Genomic DNA, 20,753 nt, shown 5'->3' on the forward strand with positions numbered 1-20,753 from the left:
AATATCCCTGTTGAAGTGAGATTCTCATGTGCCCACTTCTCAAGCTTGTCCAGGTCCCTCTGTTTGGCATCCTGTCCTTTAGGTGTGTCAAATACACCACTCAGCTTGATGTCCTTGCAAACCTGCTGAGGGTGTACTCAGTCCCACCTTTGATGAAGATATTTAACAGTCCTGGTCCCAGTCGACCCCTGAGGGGTTCCACTCATGGCTAATCTGCATCTGGACATGCCAGAAGAGGTGAAATACTCTATAACTCAGGTGAACATAGGTAAAATTAACTCATATAGATATAAAATTGGAAACAAAGACAAGAAACAGCAAAGCTAAATCTAAAGCAAACTTCTGTGATTGACTGACTGCCTGTTCAACAAAGCATCATTTTTTAATTGTATCAGCTCAAAAGCTCAGATGTTGAAAAAAGTGGATCAAAGCATGCACACATTAATCAGACTGTGGTTTAGATACAGGAATCATAAAAATTTTTGTGGTTTTAATTTTCCTGATGGGATTTTTATAATTATTATTATTTGTAAGACTTAACTGGCAAGACATTCCCATCTACATAATTTGGGAACAAAAAAAAAGATTTTCTTTTTAAGGGAAAACAATAGTCAGAAAAGATAGCTGTCTTTGGGAGCTGAGAAATTAAGATGTTTACTACCCAGGAACTGGAAATTAAATTCTGAGAGCTTGTCATACTGCCTGTAAAAGAAAAATCAAAATGTGATGTATCTCGAATCATGTCCCTTTTCTTGTGTAGGATGTGTTTTATTTATATTTTAATTTGCTTTTGAAAAGAAGCTGAATCAACAGACTGAAGAAAAGGAAGTCTTGTTTTTGAAGGTGATACAAATTAACATACACTCAGCAACAAAATCTTTCTCAAGTAACAATTTTCTTCAGCTTTGGGCATAAGAGAGGAACTTGTATCCAATCTTTTTTATTTTTTTCTACTGGGTAAGGATGATGATGTTTGATACCTCTTTGCCCATCTCATCCCCACACCCCTGCAGCAGTGTTTTGTAATGTGAGCATTTACCAGTTAGGTCCAGGAGTCCTGACATGGGGGCCATCAAACATTGATCAGTGGCAATTGCTTTCATAATGACTGAGATAGTTCATCTTCTAATAGCCATTCCTTTTCTTTCTTGCCAGTCCATCATCTTTGTTTGTGTATAATCATATTATTTCTTTTATTTGTAGATAATCATTTTTTTAACAATAATCCACATTCCTAATAGAGCCATTCAATTAGTTTAATAACTCATGTTATTTATATTAATGAGTTATTGGTGTTAGCTACCTATACCATTTGTTACAAATAACATTGACATTAATTTAATTAAACAGACGCTTTTACAATTATTCTCCTATCTTGTGGATTGTGAGCACCTGCCTTCATGTAGACAACTAATTGATACAGAGAGCACTCTATACTGTACTTGAGCTTAAACAAGAAGAATATGCTTTGGGATGGGAAAAACTTCCTGTGACTTTTGGTCAGACCTGTAGTGTAATCACATCAAAACTTTGGTAATCACATTTATGGTGATTTGTGCAGGGTTCATATTCATCCCTTAAAAGTAGGAAAATGAGTTTGACTTGCTGGGCTATTCCTGACAATGACAGTTACAGGAAATAGTATACAGAACCGTGGAAGTATTTATGTATGTGGAAGGATTTATGTAATGTGGCAAAGCAAACATTGCAGATCTGCACTTTCTAGGCATGTGAATAGTCTTGCAGCTTGCAAGAGGAGAAAAGTCCACATTTAAAATGTTATCATGTTTTAACCCCAGCCACTCACCCATTCCCTCACCAGTGGGATAGGGGAGAGAATCAGAAGTGCAAAGTTAGAAAACTCTTTGGTTGAGATGCAGGCATTTGACTAGGTAAAGCAAAAGCCACACATACAAGCAAACCAAGGAATTGATTCAGTGCTTCCCATGGGCAGGCAGGTGTTCAGCCATGCCCAGGAGAGCAGGGCCTCAGCACATGTAACAGTGACTTGAGAAGACAAACACCATCCCTCCAAATGTTCTCCCCTTTCTCCTTCTTCCTGTCTCTTTATATACTGAGCACGAGTTCATAGAAGATGGAATATCCCTTTGGTCAGCTTGGGTCCTGTCTGGGTCTCCTTTTAGCTTCCTGTGCACCCCCAAATTCCCTTCCAGCATGACAGTATGAGAACCTGAAAATATCTTGGGTCTGTTTAAGCTTTGCTCAGCAGTAGCAAAAGCATCTCTATATTATCCTACCTGTGTTCAGCACAAATCCAAAAAGTAGCTCCATACCAGCCACTGTGAAGAAAATAAACTCTACTCCAGCCAAAACCAGCACTATTGTTCATTGTCATATATTTCTTTTTAGCATTAACATTGTTTTTTATAAAACCATGGAGGGGTTATTTTAAGAAATAAATGAGCTCTAGTCAAAATATGAGCTGAGCTGAAAAGGTAGCTGTAAATGTGTGCTTCAGCATTATATTCTGATTAAATTAAAATTGGAATATGAATCCCTAGGTATTTAGTTAAGCTTTGTACAAACATTTACTGCAGCATTATGTTCTGATCTAGATATAATCATCCAATGGTCTCTGCCCTTACCTCTATTGAATTTTTAATTTAGGGGTGGTTAAGTCAGAATTTATTGTTGACCAGGGGCTTTGAGCAGGAGGAGGAACTGTGTAACCCACAAAGGTCTCCTCCAACTAGAATGGTGTAGGTTGTGTAACAATAAATCAATAGGGTGTGCATACATCTATACTATACTGGTATTTCTGAATGATTTTGGATGTTCTGTATACACTTCTAATGCATATGTGTATATCTGAAGATAGTTGTATAGACAAAAACAATTGCTAAAAATGAGAATTAATTTCACAAACAATCATTTGTCTTTTTGCCTCCCTTGGAATCTAGTGAACAAAGTTTCTCATGGTTGATGCAGTGAGTGACTTAGTGCTAAATAAGGGAAATCTTCAAAAAAATCCCAACCTGGTGTAGCCATGTCTCAGAATCACTGTGTCTGCTGCTGAAGAATATCAGATTCACCCACAGGGGTTGCTGCCAGGTAGAGTGGTCACATATGGAATGACACATCCACTCCACCTGGAAAGGCAATGTGCACTGAGAGGCAGTGTGGTACCCGGAATTTCTTAAGCCATCTAGAACCCTGTACTAAACATAGGTCAGCAAAAAGTCTTTTTCTGACATGAAATGAATTTAGATGGTGGGGAGTTTCTTCTGTGACACACTATGTAATGTATGTGGCAATTTATAGCATTGAAGGTCTCTAATTGTCTTTAAAATAGGTGCCAAATTGACTTGCTATATAATGGGATGAATTACTTTGTTGTTGTTTTTAAAGAGATCATGAATTTTTTGCCAAACAATGGCTGAACTTCACTTTGCAAAGTTGGATGTCATAGTTATGAACCAGGTGCAAGACAAAAAAGTGGTAAATTTAGTTAGTGTAAGAGGACCGAAATCCATGGGGTCAGCCTGGATCAGACTGTCAGCAGAAGGATGGCTTTTGGCAGGAGCAAGGGGCTTAGAAGAATGAGAGAAGGGGTGGAAGTTGACTAAGTACTGAGGCTGCCCATTGGAAATTCAGTGTGAATTTCTAATGCACAGCCCTAAAATAGGAACAATTTACTGAAGCATGTACGGAGGAGATGCTTTAAAGGAAAGATGTCATAGGCATTAGTGCCTAAGAGACCTGAAAAATCAAGTTCACAAAAGACTTAAATGAGCAAAGCAGGATGGCTTTAAATCAACTTGTGTTAAAATGAGGGCAGGGATACCTAAATTCAAGTTCCCTTAAGTCTCCCAAAAAGATAAAGAATCAGAAGATCAAATGAATGAGCAATTATGTAACATAATATCTATAGTGTGAATGAGATATCTGCAAACTAGTTAATATTTTCCTATTAAATTTTTGTATTATGTTTGCAAAAAGTTGTCTTTAAATGTAGGAAGAGTATTTCAGCAGATGTTGGGACATGCAGGGACCGACAATTTATTAGAAATTTCTACCTAAGTAACTTGAACAGGTTTTTGTCTCTCAAGAGGCCCTATGAGGAAACATCCAAGTTAGAGGGGAGCTAGCTGTACAGAAACATTCCTTGGATTATCCATTTGAAACATGTATCCTATCACTATCAGGTAAGGGATTGTAAGTACTCAGAAGGACTGTTACTGCCTCATCTGATTGTATCTAGATCTGAGGTAGTATTGTAGTTTGGCCATATGAGATTGCAATCCAAACTCTGGTGCAAAAGCTTTACTCATATGTGGAAGCAGATTGTTGAAAAGTGCATGTAAATGTTGATTCAGAGTTGAAAATGCGCCAAGAGACTGCTAGTAAAATATTTACTGATAACTTTAAGATGGAAATATGTCTTCCTTATTGAGCTATAAGTTCAGATTGGAATGCATTTTGAAGAGAAACATATTTATAATAATATATCTAAAGTCTGTGGAGCCACATTTGCTCTTGGGGTTATTTTCTTTTAGTAATTTGTTCATGCCTGGCATAGCTTTCAAAAAAATGAAAATAAATGTATGTGATTATGTGCTATCATCTTCAATTGCATATACATTTGAATATTTTGGAATTGTATGAAGGCCTTATGTTATTTTATGCCACCACAGGAACAAAACATTTTCTCCTCTTTCTTTGTTAAAGGTAAAGCACATTGCGATCTGAAATCTAATAAAGGAAAAAGACACATATGATAAGCAGTTTTTGATCAGAGGGAATGTAAAGACTGAATGTTGGCCATTATTAAAGTTTGGATAATGCTACAGAAGATATTGAGTTGTAAACAATTGTCTGTGAAAAATAATGGGGAGGTTAATTGAGGTTTCTTTAGCATTTTCTAATCCCATCGTTCTGAAAAGAAAATTTCTGTTCTGCTTGAGCTTGGCTTTAAAGTGCTGGTGTTCCTTTTTAATATATCTGGTTTGACTCTGATTTTTCATTTATATTTATTCAGATGATTTCTGAATCTTTCTATTCTTCCAAAGTCTAGGATCTTCCCATCTCTGGATTCAACTTGTCAAAACGAGCTTCAAGGATGGATGGTTTCTATATAAGTAGAAATGGTCTCAGCACTTAAAATTTTCAATGGGAATTTTTTTAAATAAATTTTTAAGTGGGATTTTTTTTTTTTAATTAGAAATTGATTTAAGGCTAAAAGGTTGTATATGAATTTCAGGTAGAAAACAGTATTCTGACTGGCATAGTCCCATTGAATCAGCTCACACAAAAAATGGGTGACAAAAGCAGATTTTTCCATCGCGATGTAAAAACCTTGAAACCAAAATGAGTGCAGGTTAAATATGTATAGTAAAATCCAATGATCAAGGTGTTCATGAATTAGTTTGTTGCACCAAAATTGAAACTTTGAAGAAAGAACCTGAAGTTTGATGGAAGTCTGCATCTCTTAGAAACTGGTGGCACCATATCTGAAGACATGCTCATGTCATTATATTTGATTAACTTACATATATAAAACCTTTTAAGAGATACTGCACTGGAAAAGTAGTAGATCCAAGGCAGCCTTTACTGAACTCACTCCTGAGCTCAGAGTAGCAGCAGAATACTCTGAGTTACTTCATTGACACACTCTGCTGGTGAGGTGCTGCGTCATGCAAGTGAAAGCCATCACACCAAAGCACATCTTACCACTTTAATAGTCACTCTCTTTATGAAAGAAACATATTCTGTTCTTACAGGTGAATGTGGGAGTGATACAGCAAGTCTTTCTGTCTCTATGATATCTTACAGTGGTATTTTGCCATCATGTACTGATGTGAAATTATCTTTCTTAGCAGTTGTGAGATCAGTTGACTTTTTATTTTTTAATATGGTAATAACTAACACTTCAGTATTACCTGTCTTCTAAGCCTGTGCTTTTTAGTTTGTATCAGTGTTTTGAAACATTCTGTGGTATTTGTCTGATTTCTGTGATGAGAAAAAAGGGATATGTTTGTATTCCAAGTTCATGTCAAACTACTAGGTGCTAGGGAAACTTCTAGGGAGAATGTTGCATATCATGAGTTAGCCTCTTTTAAAATCATAACATGAGGTTGGGATGGTTTAGAGGTTTTGGGTTGTTTGGGGGGGATGTCTTTTTTTTTTTTTTATGTGCCTTTTCACCATGTAGTAGGTGGGTTCATGCTCTAAGGGAAGAGAGGGCATTTATTGGAAAAATATTCATTTGATGGGAAGCGAGCTCTTCTTATTTCTGACATTGATTGGTCTGTTGTCAATACACATCTTTGTGGAGATTCCTCATAGAAAGTGACAGAAAAAGAACAGCAATATCTGTGTAGTTATGCTGCAGAGGGGGTATTTAGCTGTATTGATTTGATTGTTTCATATATTGCAGTACTCAGATTTTCAAGTGCTTAAGGTGAACTCAAAGGACTTCAGTCACTATATTCAGTTAATAACAGGTGAAATCATAACTTTAGTGTTCAGACAGATGTAGGAAACGTATAAAATTGGTAAAGTATTTTTAGTGAAAAGCTTCCTTTGAACAGCAAACTAATACATACTTGGATATTTGGCTTTTTGAGGAGATGGAATTATGAACCCTTTTCACTTGGACTTTCTTGCTACTGTTGTCCCAGAATAGCTACAGTCATAAATATTTAGACTGGCTGGTGTTTTCAGTCATTACTTTGAAAAGCTGACAGTAACTTCTGTTCAACGTGAGGATGTGAGAAACAAAACAGCAGTGGGAACTAAATGCCATATTCCCTTATAGAGTTCATTGGAGTTTTCAGCAAATACATAACTGCGACTTCTGACAGAAACTGTGTCATACTCTCACCTTGACAAGATTAAAAATTGATAGTGTTTTCAAAAAGAACTGAGTTTTGTAATGTTCTGATTGCATTTCTGAAAGCTAAGTGAAAAGAAATTAGGAATGACTGACTGAAGGAATGTAAACGGAACAACTGTGTATCTGCTTGTCTGGTGTATAAAATCCACATTCATTTTAGAGCTGTCTTGGGTAATCAAACATTCCTGCATTAACAATGAGGGGATGCTGCAGATATATGAAGGCAGAAAGATAAAAGTCTCTCTTACTTTCCCTTTTGAGAAACAGACTGTAGCACTAAATTGCTTGGCACAGGAATGTGTAGAAAAATTAGTCTATGCCGTTCTTTCACTGGGAAGATGGGAATCTATGCTAAGCATGAGTTAATTACTGGTTAGTGCTTAGTTCAGCATCTGATGCTATGGTAAATATTAAATAAGTTGATCTGATTGTGTAGAGTACTTAAGCCTCAAGCCACCCTGGCCCTCTCAGGCCAGCAAGCACTTCAGATTGAAATCTCAATATATTTTATGACAAAGGCTGTAAGATGGAGGCAGGAATCAAGACCTGAACAAATGTTTTTTCTTGTATTGTGTTCTTGTGCAAAGCAGTGCTAAAAAACTGCCCTCGTTGGCTTTCTGAATAGGTCAGGTGTTATAAATTAGGCATCCTGACACTTTTAGAGGCTTCCAGATCTTGATGGGTACCTGAGATCAAGCTTGTCAGGTACTGATGTCTATTTTCTCCTCACAGGTGTATTCAGGAATACCTTTAAAATGTATAAAAATCAGTGTCATTTGGGACATGCTGTTATGTATTTGGTCTCTCAGTTAAAATTGAGAAGCAAAAAGGTGGGGAAGGATTCACCACTTACAAGTTCAGATGAGTGTGCTGACTTTGGTAAACCATTAACTTATTAACTGCAGGGTAAATAGTCATCTGCAATGCCTCTATATTATTCATAACATTATCTTTGTGTAAGGCTCTGCATTTCTAGGAATCACAAGACTTGGAAAACTCAGTACAGTATTGACCACTGACAGTCCTAGACACTTAGAATTAAGCATTATACCGCATAGAGAGGATAGAAAAAAAGTTCTGTGTGACTGAAACTGTTGAACTGTGATAAGTTCTAGCATATATATGCTTCACTCATCCTAGGCAAAGGAAAATGGAATTTCATAAGACCTGAAAGAGAAAATTATCTCCAAGAGCCAGTGCCTTGCCCTGTCTGAATGTCTGGTAAATCAGTTCCCAGCCTTGACTTCAGAAAGATAGTGGAAGTCAAAATGGAAGCCAAGATCCACTCAAGTCTCATAAGTTTCAGGTGTTTGACCAGTTATTTTTTAAGGCAATACTTCCAATATAAATATTACTGTAATTAGTCATCCTTGGCTACCCAGTCCAAATGATCAGTAGGCCCTTTTACATTGGGAAGAAGGATGCAGTCTTGGACATCTACTCAAAACAAAACTCTGATTCATGATCTAGATTCAGAATGAGACAACATTGTTTTTAACAGTGCTTTTCAAATTTTATATACTAGAGCTTCTCTTTACCTAGTCATCTCCTTTCTTTCTCTTGTTGGTTTGTTTTTCTGGGATTGATTTGTTGCTTTGAGGGGGAGTGGGCTGAGGGAGATTGTGTGAATAGGGGATGGCACTGGGAAGAGATGCATGTACAGATCCTGACTGGTGTGACTTGCTTGGTATTTGGTTCATGCTTTGTTTACATGCACAGTTGGTATTTTAGAGATGGGTGGTAATTGCTGGTGTAATACACAAAAGATGAAGCACTCTATGTATTGATCAGGGATTTAATAGAGCTGCTTCCTTTCAGCTGGCATAAAACTGACCCAGTGAGGACATGTTAAAAGAATTATGGAGACAAAATGAGGAGGAACTGGCAAGAACCAAACAGTACTGCACACACTCTCCTTCCTACCTGTTTGAAATATACCTTCCAGCAGTGACAGTATCAGCTGAGACATTGGTGTCATAATTGTAAAGGAATTCATATTAATATATACTCTGTACATTGTCCTTTCCATCAAATTTAATTTTTGACAAGTGTGAGCATGCCTGTCTTATGCTGATACTTTTTTCCTGTCTCCTTTCTTTCTCCTTTCTCTCTTTTTGGTTCATTGTGTTCACTGATGGGTGGATTACTCACAGAACGTCCTCCACTATAATTTATGTTTATCTGAAAATAGGAACTGCAGTTCTTCAGTAACAATCAACTCCTCTATCTAAACAGTCTCTATTTCAACTCACTGCCTTCATTTTCTTCATGTCCTGTCATTTTTTTCATTTGCTGCTGCTGATAATCTGACATCCTTTGCTCCAAAAAAAAAAAAAAAAAATGTGTTTTATTTACAGGGCACAGCATTTGGAAGTGCTCCTGTACCTTCTCGCAGGCAATTATGTGAGTCTCTCCAATTCCGCTCTGTGTTGTAAAGATGACTATGTGTTCATGTGCTGTAGCATGGCATGCCAATCTAGAGTTAATGCCCTGAGGTCAATATGCAACCAGTGGTGTTGTATATTGCCTGTAATGTGTTTGTAGCTAACAGCTTCTATTGACCCCTTCTTTATTTCTTTGTTGTGTTTTGTTCAGCACATCATGAAATGGGGCTGCGCTGTAGACTTGCAAGCAGGGAAGAAAATACCATAATGACTCAAAGTCTGGAGGGGAATAAGAATAATGTTATCAGGTCATGTGTGCAACATGGTAATGAGTAGTTTTGTTAAAACTAATCTCCTTTTCCTATTCTTCAAATTAATCTCTCCATTGTGCAGACAAAAGAAAAAAAAATAATCTGGACCTCAAAAAACAAAGAAACAAAAATCAAACAATATGTTCTAAGGCAGACATTACTGAGACTAGTTTTATTCCTTATAGGACTTTCCTTCTAGTTAATTTGAAGAACAAGTCCATCTGCTGAGCTGGGGAGAAAAGGGAACTTTTAGAAAGGGATTTCATTCATTTTTTTTCTTAAATCCATTGAAACTATTGATGATAAATAATCTTTCTTTTAAATTAAATTCCCTCATTTTCCACCAAAACCCCAAGAAATCACAAACAAAATGTACTATATATTTTAAAAAAAGAAAAAATAAAAAAAAAGAGAAAGGCTTGCATTCTAATTCCAGATGATCTCTCCGCTGCATTAACAGTGTTCAGGTGTGAGTGTGTATATTGAATGTAGATCCTCAGAATACCATCAGACTTTGAGATGAGGACTTTCTTACATTCCTTATTTCTGTCTTTCTCCTCCTACCTTGAGTTAATGTCCATCCTAAAGGCATTGGTGTCTTCCATATGCATATGATGAGCTACAGCCATGCACTGCATTATTATAATTACTGTGCACTGCATCACACCGCTGAATGTGGAACAGATTCATTATAATACAACATTACAGGCTGATTCATAAATACAGTGCAGTTTGACTGATGCTTCATTGTTGGCAGTCTTGGAACATGTTGCTTGTGTAAATTCACTGGTGCTGCTCTTGTGTATTCCTAGGAAAACATACAGCATTTGTCTGTGAGTGTGGGTCTTGCAAAAGTAACCAAAAATATGATCTGTATATGACTGTCCTTTCTTCTGTGCAATTATCTAAGATGTTCCTATCCTACTGGGTATATCTAAGGGAAGAAAAAAAATACCAAGATGTAACACTCTTCATGAAATATAATTGTGCTCCTATTACAGTTATTTAAGGTATGGTGTAAAGAATTAATATTCTCACTGCGTCCTTCAGAAGAACAATGCTGAAGTTATTTTTCATCCAATATGTATGTCACTTAGCAGTCTGCTAAAATGAAAATTTGAATTTCTGGCTAGCTTACTCTCTTTTAAATTTGTCCTGCTACTGATTCATATGATTAACAACCTTGGTGAAGACTTTGGAAACACACTGAAACAACATGCTTTAACATGCTTTATTATAAATAATCAACATGTCCACTTCCTTTCTTGAATGGAGCCCCTATTTGAGGTGAATAATGAAGTGACACAGAATGAAGTGTCATGGATTTGAGAACAAGGGAAGGTGTGGAAAGCACAAAACATGTTTTTCTGGCAAAGACAGGTTAAAATTTGTGTAACAAAATGAAGATGCAAAGCTCTGAAATAGACAGAGGAATGGATAATGGTTGGGTTAAATATGTGTATGATTGGACTGGGAGAAGTGGTCAGAATTTCCACTTTTTCTTGATGAAATAACAGTAAAACACATCACTGAAATGGTGAAACATGAGAAGTTTAAAGCAGCATATATAGAGTGTGTCAACAGCTTAACTTTGAAGCAAAAGGAAACAAAAAGTCCCTTGTAAATAAGGGAGCTGACAATATCCAGGTGAGCTACTTCAGCCAGGTGTTTCCTTTTTTTACATGTTTTGGTAGGCAAATGTTATATGGAACTATGAGTGTTGTGGTAAAGGTCTAACAGAAAGTTAAAATGAGAGCTTGAACATCCTGACATTGTCTTTTATTTGCTGGGGATAACTTTTCTGTCCTTGCAAAGTGCTGGATGTTGCTGTTCATGTGCCAAAATGGGAAATGAGGATGTGTGGGAATCCAGGGCAGCAGTGCTACTGAATGAGTGCTGTGTCCTTTTACACTGAAACTGAAAGGCAGCAGGAATATTTTCTTCCAGGTGGTGTGACCAGTGATCCTACAGTAACTCTGCTGCAGTGCAAGAGGCAAGAAAGAGTAATCTGATCTCAGTTCATGTGAGATGTTTTAGACTACAGGGCACTTGTGGCTGCTTGACCTGCAGAGTGAGCAGGAGGTGCTCAGTGGTGGGGTTGGAAGTCACTGGGAAGCACCTCTGGGCATCCAAAGCTGTCATAGACATTGAGTGGCATCTGTGCCGTGCTTGTTATGGCATTTGCTCTTGGAGCTCAGGGCCCAGAGGAGCTGCTGGTGAAATGTGGCAAAGCAGTAAGGGTTGAGGCTGAGATGCTGTTTATAAGCCATTTTAAAATAAATATCTTCTACTCATAGGACATTGCAACACTCTGGCTATAAAGTCTGAGACACTGAATATAACGATAACAAATAAATTACAGGATAGGAGTTAAGAATCCTTTCCACACCATAAAATCTTGCCTTCTGATTTTGAATGGATTGCAACTCTGTTTCTATTTTACAATAAAGACACCAGCAGGAGTGGAGAAAAAATGTACAATTCAAACTAACAAAAAATATGAGAGCATCTGTAATTAGCAACCAAATAAGATACAAGGACAGGGGATAAACTGAATGGGGTGTACAAGGTCAATATAGATGTCCTCAGAAGTCTAATGATAGTTGTCTGACTGAGCTTTGGTCATTGGAGTACAGCTGACCTAAAGGCAAAACACAGATTTACAAAATACAGTTATGACTAAATAAAATGTAGTATCAAAACAAAATGTAGCTGCAGATTTTTTGGCAGAATTGCACTATGATTGCCTTAGGGAGAAAAAAGCTCTCATGTTTTCTCCTGTTGCTTGTTCATCACATGGAGTGGAAGCACAAATACCCCAGTTAAACACATGGAGTAGAGAAAACCCACCATTCTGAAAACACATATGTTTGTTGCAAGATTTCCTTCAAACTGCACCCTTGTCCTGCAAAAGTGCATGTTAGACTGTAGGTTTATATCATGTATTAAAGCATAGTGAATCTTGCACCAGGTGACAATCTTTAACATTTTTATGTCTTTGGTCCTTTTTGTAAAGACTTAATTACAAGTATTTTTCCTTATTTGTCCTGAAATGTCCTCAGGCTGAAAGTAATTGTTAATTGAATGTGACAGTGGTAGTACATTTTTAAAATATACATAATCGTTTACATGTAATTTGGGAGATGAAAAATGCTTACCTGTTTTGATTTGCACTATTTTGAAGAAATCAATGAGAAGAAATAGCATAGGAAGAGCCTTGCTATAATAGATGTTCCTGAAACAGAGTTGGAAGGCATCAAAAATCAATGCAGTTATGTGGTACCTGAAAATCAGTTTTACAGACAGAAAAAAATGGATCAGATGCTTGAAATAGCCATATAACATCCAAAGAATTTCATACCATCTAATGATAAGGAAAGCACCAGAAATGAGTGCAGCTAAACTAATCTTCTTGGCTTGGAATTTTATACAAAGAAAAATTAAAAATAAACCAACCTAACATCAAAACTTAGGGATTCTTAGTTGTTTCATAAATGACATTTTAATGTTGCAATCTCATGAAGGTTAGTTACTTAGGACAAATACAAACACATCATTTTAAATGGTGGTGATTTTAGTTACAGCAGAAAATATGTAGAACTGAAATTACAAGAATTAAGTTCCTAATATAGACAGTTGTACTTGTCCACTGTCAAGTTATTTCAAAGCACTAGACAGCTTCTTTGGTCAAGCAGAAGGAGAAAACAAGGAAATAACTTTTAAAGAAATGAACTATTTTTTTGATTCATGGTGCACTGCAGGGGAAGAAATCTTTTTCAATGGAGTGGTTTTCTGATAAAGAGCAAAACCCAAGGTGGTTGTGGTAAATGACTGTGTTGTGAATGAAAAGATTTAAAATGTTTTATTTCAGAGTTTTGATGGAATTTGTAATGAATAGGCTGGCATACTAGGCTAAACAGAATCTCTTGGGAAAAAGTACCAGGAGTCATTTTCTTGTAGAGTTAAGAGAAGTATTTGGAGCTGAGATGCAAGCAGTAGTTTGGTTAAAACAATGCTTCATAAAAGCTTATTATAGTACCTGCATGTTTCTTAAGTCATACCATGGTAATAAAGGTTTATCTATCAGAATTCTCTTCTATGTAGGATAAAAATTGAAAGCATAGGGAAATAGAACAGTGTGTTTTTAGCTTTATGAGGAGGTTTTACCCTCACAGAAGGATGCAAAACTCCTTCCAACCATAGGCCAGATGTGAGTTCTTCAGATTGAACATCTCACTAAGAAAATGATGTAGAATATTCAGATATATATTCCATTACAATTTGGCTAGAGCATAGAACTGTGTCTGACTAATTGTAAAAGACCTCCAGACAGGTTTTAATGGAAGTAATTCACTTTCAAGAAAATTAGAGAACAGCATTGGAAATAAATTATGTAAATAATTTAGCATATTTAATCCTTAGCATATATTGGTTTACATTTTTGGCTTATACTTCTTCATTGTTCTCTTTCTAAAAAATAGCTTATCTGACAGTAACCTGCTAAATTCAAATTTAAAATTAATCTGAAAATTATCTATTTAACTGAATAATCTTTTGATCAGGTTTTTACCTCAGTAATATGTTCTTAGTGATTTAGGCGTATTGTAATGTAATCAAAAGTTATTGACCTATTAACTCCAGTGAATGTAAGATCCTGCTCTGCTTTTGCAGGATGAAAAAATATATATTCTGACAATTGTTTTATTAATATGTTATTATTTTTAAGTCTTTCATTTGTGGGAGAGAATTCTAATTCTTTTAACAGCAGCTTCTGCTTTCATTCCTGTTTCCATGGAAACAAACATTAGCACAGTGAAAAATTTTTAAAAGTGATTATTTTAAAACATTGAAGACTGGAGATTTCATTTAGCAAATTTGGAACCCACTCATAAAAAACATAGAACTTAGATATAAAGTAGAAATAAAAGGTTTTTTATGTGACAGCTTAGCATGTGGGTTTTATTTGCCTTTGTTTCTTAATTCCATGGTTGAAAAGAAGGATAATTTTGTTATTCATCAGTTTGTGCTCTATGAGGGGGAGTAGTATTTATTGGACTGCTCTGTACAGTGGTGTATTGAAAGCCAGTTTGGTTTGCATACTTGGTCTGAATATGGAAGAAGCAAACAAATATGTTGTTGCTGTCTTACTGTGACATTGGCCATCTTGGCTGACTTATCACTGAACATGAAAAAAAAAAAAGACTGTAGCTGTAAAAACCAGATACTGTGTCCAGTTTAGACAGAATAGCCCTTCAAAAACTTAGTCTTTCATCTTTGGAATAAATAGTCTGTCAGGGTGAGATTCACTAAATTCAGACATAATCACTTCTTCCTGTCCTGCCTTGAATTCATAGAGTTGATTACACCTCAGTCAAGGAAAAGTAGAGTACAGAAGCCATGAGCTTGAAGAATTGTTTTCTGTTTGTTGTCTCTGCTTTCACTGCCATTTCTAGTGTGTAAAAATGAGATACATTGTTTTTCACTTATTCTCAAATTTAAAAGGTGAAAACTGAGGTAATCCATTGAAATTAGGGATGCTCTTGCAAAATAAATTTTAAACCACTAGTAGATTGTCAAAGGAAAGCATTCTCTGGGCTTCTTGAGCTGCCTCAAGTCCTGTAATTGAATATTTCTGAAAATTATCCCTTCAAAACCTCCATAAAATATAGTTCAGTAGTAAAGATTTATTTTGAGCTAATTTCTGTATGAAGCCCTTTAATATTTTGGGGGTTTGTAAGCTCTTTGTTCCTGTGAAAATAAGCAGAAATTGTAGTTTCTAACAGATGTAGTTTACGCTCTTAAGTTCGGTTTGTTTTTTTTTTCATTTTTATTAGTAATATCTGTGGTGACTATGTCTTTGGTCAATACAAAATGAAAGTCTGTAGGACCTCTTTCCCCCTAGCATATCAGGAAAAAAAAAAAAAAAAAATTAAAATTATTAGCAACTTTTTTCCTAAAAAGACTGAGCTCTATATTTTCCACAAAAATTCATTAAACTTTTCCATGAACAGGGAATTGATAATTCCATATCTCTAATGCTGGAATTTATGTCTGTCACAAACAGAAGGCAGTGAAGGAAAACCTCAGAAACCCCTTCCCACCAAGGCTTCTCTGAGTCTGTAATTTGGGAAACACTTCTGTGGATGAAAGAAGGGAAAAAATGCACAGTCTCTGAAGCTGTATCTTTCTTTCAAGTTTATTTTCTGTTTTCCAATTCATGTGCAGTTAATCTAAGAAACTTCAGCTACTAAACCTGGTAATTTATCTTTTTAAGTGGCTAATGATTGCTTTCAGGTTTTCCAAATGAGATTGACTTTTCCAAGTGGTGATGCTTTTTTTAATTCTAAAAATAAGGTTAACGCAGTAAATAATTCTTCAATTAAAGTAATATTTAATTTTAAGCCTAACAAAATATTTCTGATTGATCTGATCACTTTAATTCCGGCATCAAACTGAAGAGTCCCTTATTCACCTAACTCAATTTTGAGTAATGAAATTGAATCTCTGATAGATCTCCTTCAGGAGTAAACTCAGAGTTTCATTTATTCTGAATAAATTACATCTCAAAGTAATTCTATTTCTGATTAGTCAGTTTTCTACAATCTGACAGTGATTTTTTTTTCTTCTTCTTCTATTTTTTTTAGAGCTATATCTGAATTGTAGTGACTTGTCAGTGTAGCCATATGTTAACTTATGCCTTGTCAGTGGAGTGATTTCCCTCATTCAGAGCTTCCCCTTTGCCAGCTGTAATATTACTGCTGTTTCTGGACTTTTCCACACAAAAAAATCCTTCTCTTTCTCCAGTGACCATCTACTGTGCTTTAGTAAGAGTGATACATACTTTCAGGTTGCCTATTGATAAATTTTGGTGTGAAAAACTTGTCCTACTACCAGCTCAGCTGCTTGTTTTTTATAAATATTCTGTTGATCACATAGTTACCAGATGTTTATATAGGAATATGATCAGGAAAATGAAGAAAAATTACTTGCTTTATGTAATTGATGGTAATAATAGAATAATAGGGTAGAAGAGTGCATAGAAATTCAAAATAAGGCTTCCAGTGAAAGAAACTGGTAGAGAAAGAATATGATGGAATTGATGTGAAGAGTAAACATTTCTGCTCAGAAAATACAAAACCTGAGGCTAAAAGACTCATTCTCAGGACCTTTGAGTGTCAGAGACTTCATGTCTTCACATACCTGTCTTCTCATTGATGTTGGAGCAGACTTGAGCAAAGCAGTCTCAGGCAGATTTTAAACTAAGGAACATACTTGTTTTTCTGATTTATATATGCAATCATGAAAAAAAAAAATTCCAAGATGAGAGGAGCTGCAAAATCATTTTATGATGACTTACAGCCTAGACACTTGAATTTTAGTTACCTTGGGTGGCATTCAGCACTTAAAATTATGGACACTGCATTTGCTTTTTGATTAATCTTTATAATGGTAGTGCTTTTCTCTCATGTACGTAAGTGAAAAACTGTGGTATTCATTGTTTTGGTCACTGGTTCTGTCTTCAGGGGATTAATGAAATTTGGGAGTGCTAAAGATGATTTCTTAAATTACTGAAAGGCTTAATAGGCAAGTCAGTGTTCATAAGTTTCCATTATCATCCATTAAATGCAGTGGAGAAATTCTGTGGAACTACACTTCCTGCCTCATTGCTGGTTGTTGCATATGTGACCAGAGATAATCATGAATGTGTTTTGCTTGGCATTGCTACAGATGTGTATAGGCTGAATAATGAACTATGGCATTTGTTCTTCTTCTGATGCAACTGTTGAGCCATTTAACAGTTTTCTGTATTGTATTTAAATCCATTGAATAGATTAAAAAAAGCTGCCTTTAACCAACATGGCATGACTTTTTAATCCCAGATTTCCTTTCTGAGATTTTGCAAGTATTAATATTATTATTATTATTATTATTATTATTATTATTTAAATCTCATTTGCATTTTATCAGTAGGGGAAAAAACAAACTGACAGACATTTTGCTTTAGATGGTTGAAAAGAGTTTAATGTTGGAGCAAAAATATTCAGCATTTCTCTGTGCCATGCAAGCAGGTATGTGAATGCACCCTTTGCTGTTCTCTCCCTCATAGACAAGAGACAGTTTGTACCTTAATAGAGAGAATTTACACAAATGATCCACTCTGTTGTTTTCCTATAAGCACCATAGATTTGATATGCTTCATGGACCACTAATAACTTGTTTTTAATGTGATGAAGCAAGACATTGCTAATGCTTGAATTGTCTATGGGTATTTATCAAGTTCATCAGTAGGAACTATAAATACAATTAATGTGGTATGGTTTGCTAAAAATGAATATTTGGCATCATACAGTTTTAAGCAGCATTATATATAATACTTTTTAATATCACCTCAGTTTATTCCTCATCCAGTTATTTTTCTAAGAAGATTTTTTTGCTTTTCATCCATTCATTTCTATCATCTGCAAAGTATCTGCTGCTTTGCTTTTGTAGGAAAGTCAATTCATTACTGTCATTTGGTCATACTGCTGAAGTTCAAACATACAGGAAAAGAATGAGAGGCTTTTATATGCTTTGTTAGAGTCATCTATTGTTGGGAAATAAATATCTGCTGAATGTTTTCTGGAAGCTATTTCAAGCATTTGTTATATGAAAATACAATAAAAGCCATATAGAAAACCTCGGTAACAATAATTTTTAGATCCCTTCTCTTGAAAATGCTAATAATTGCCTCCATTTGGTTGTTAAAATAGCATATTATATGAACTTTGCTTCTTTCAGAACTTTTTAAAAAAATAAGTAATGTTGTTGACATCTCCCTGTATGTGTGATCTTTGAGGTTTTAAAAGATCAAAGAAAAGAGATGAAAAAAGATGAACATAGTAAAAATGAACTCTACCATTGATAATAAAGATATATGGGTGTTTTATTACTTATTTTAAAATTGCATGTTTTGGCAGTGAAAAATCCTCTGTACTAACAGTATAGCTGAAGAAACCCACTGGCAATTCCCAAGTGGAAAGAATTCAGTTTCTCTTGTGGGGTCTGTCATTCTTCTACCCCAGTGTTCTGTCAGCTCTCTGGGAATGACTTGACCTAGACTAGCAAACCAGAAAGTAGAAATGCTCCATGACTTGTGTTGTGTAAGTTTCCCTCTTTCCCCTCTCTAGAAAAAAAAAATGCAGTATTCCTTGTTTTTATAGGTAAAAATGGCAAGAAGAGTTAAAAGAGACTATTATTTGCTAGGATAGTGAAGATATACATAAAGTTGGCCTCATGCTAGCATTTACTATTTTACTCATCATATTATCATCATTACCCCTGGGTTGCTTATATTTAGTTTTTATGTGTAGGCTCAAACATTGAAATTTAGGGATCAGGCACTTAAGCTAACTGAAGCATGACTCCAAACAAGCAAAATGCCATCATGCACGCCAACAGAGGTGTTTGGGAGACAAGCATAGGCAGTGGCACAAAGGTGTGATTCACTAGCTAGACACAGAAACAGTCCAGAGGCACGAATTCATCTCCTTGTATGTCTCCCAGGAAGACTGAGGCTGGATCAGCCTGCAGTAGTCATGAGTTTATGTACAGAACAACCCCTGCTGTTCCAGGGTCATCGTGTGCCCCTGCCTGCTTCTGGGCTGGCCTTTCAGCACAACCAGTTCTTGCTGGCTGCATTTTATCTCCTGTACATCAGAAATAGTTCCTGATGTGAAAAACCTTATTGTTCTGTTTATTCCTAATGGTTTTTTTTCAAGAGGAAATAAAAATCTGTGAAGGTTGAGAAGAGAGGCAATACTACTGTGGGATCAGCTTGGTACATACTTGTCACTAGCTACAGTTTTGTAATCCTCATTTGCTTACAGTTTGTGTCTGAATTTCCACTCTGAGCTACTGTTTTTGTAGATAAAACTTTGACAGAGATGATCAGTGTGTTGTGATTTTTCTCACTGGGGCTTGGAGAAAGCTTTTGAAGTTCAAATTCATTCGGGTTTTAGCTATCTTGGCCATGTGCAGTGTATCTGATACTGTCAGTTTTACCTGAATGAATTATAATCAGTACAATACAAGCTATTTCTAATATTCATTAGAAAAGGTTAAGGAATCCTCCCATGAAGAACACAGAGGCTGAGGCCAAGCAGACTCAAATTGGCTAATTATTTATTTATTATTTACTTATCTATTTATTTATTTATTTTTGGCTGGCATCCTGGGCTAGTCTTGATAAGGCAGAATTCCCAGTTGATGAGCTTGCACGGAGATCTGTTGTCACCTCACCTTGTCTGATAGCCCTCAGCTATGGCATGTGTGGTGATGTCTGCTCATGGATGATGATCTTGCCTACCAGTTTAGTTTTACTTGCAGTCTAATTGTTATTTTAGTTTCATTGACTGTGTGAACCTTTTCTCACACAATGGCATGGGAGCATACTCTGGATTCAGACAGAGATTTCTGTTGGTCTGTTCATGTTCCTTGGCTGGGAAATTTTAAAGAATGACATTTATTTAGACCATACAAAAGATGGTAAAGCTGGGTTGCTATCACCTAGCTGTAAACCCCCTAGTTTTTTCTTTCAGCAGCAGTGATTGTTTGTAAGTCAAAAATTTTATCTAGCCTTAAGAAACAAGCTAAGAGTCACTTCTCTAAGCTGTGTTAATGAAAACAGAGCAACTGCTACTGTAGGTTGGGAGCAGTGTGGCTGTCCTTTAGCATCACATGATAAACGGTGCATAAATCTCTCCTTTTTTTTTTTTTGTTTTCTTGTCTTCTCCTCTTCTTTGTTTCACATGGCAGGAGTTAATGATGTAGGTGCCATAACTGAATGACAAAAACAGTCATGTTTATTTTATTCTAGTGTCACCCCTTGGCTTGACCAACTCAGGCATCCTGTGAGAGTAGGACACTGAGATGTGGGAGGAGGGATGCTCCCCTGGAGGGCTGTGTGTCCCACCTCTCACCTTCTACATAAAAGATTTTGTTTCTTTTTCCCTAACATGCCTTTCAGCCAGAGAGGTGGTTGTACATGCTTAACTTCAGGGATGTGAATAGGAGAAAGTGAGACTGTTCCTATGTAGGAATAAATGTTTCTGTGTTCTTGGAGCAGGGCTGGATGTGTTTCCACCCCATGGCTGATTTTGTTTTCTCTTCCCTCAGCACTAATCACACAGCAAAAGGATCAGGGCATTTAGGTGGATTTCATGT

The 20,753-nt window shown here is 36.1% G+C and overlaps 1 protein-coding gene across 5 annotated transcripts in view; it reads left to right on the forward strand.

Annotated features, from left to right (window-relative positions):
• The window catches only part of CCSER1 (coiled-coil serine rich protein 1), a 592,978-nt gene that overhangs the window by 460,266 nt on the left and 111,959 nt on the right, over positions 1–20,753 (forward strand). The window contains exon 10 of one of the 5 annotated variants that reach the window (XM_056489915.1): positions 9,214–9,259. The exons of the other annotated variants lie outside the window; for them this stretch is intronic. Coding sequence (XP_056345890.1) covers positions 9,214–9,259 — 46 coding nt within the window. The remainder of the gene's footprint in view (positions 1–9,213; positions 9,260–20,753) is intronic. 5 annotated transcript variants of the gene reach the window in all.

The sequence above is a fragment of the Oenanthe melanoleuca genome, chromosome 4 (assembly GCF_029582105.1).
Source record: "Oenanthe melanoleuca isolate GR-GAL-2019-014 chromosome 4, OMel1.0, whole genome shotgun sequence".
In the NCBI taxonomy this organism is placed as follows: Eukaryota; Metazoa; Chordata; class Aves; order Passeriformes; family Muscicapidae; genus Oenanthe; species Oenanthe melanoleuca.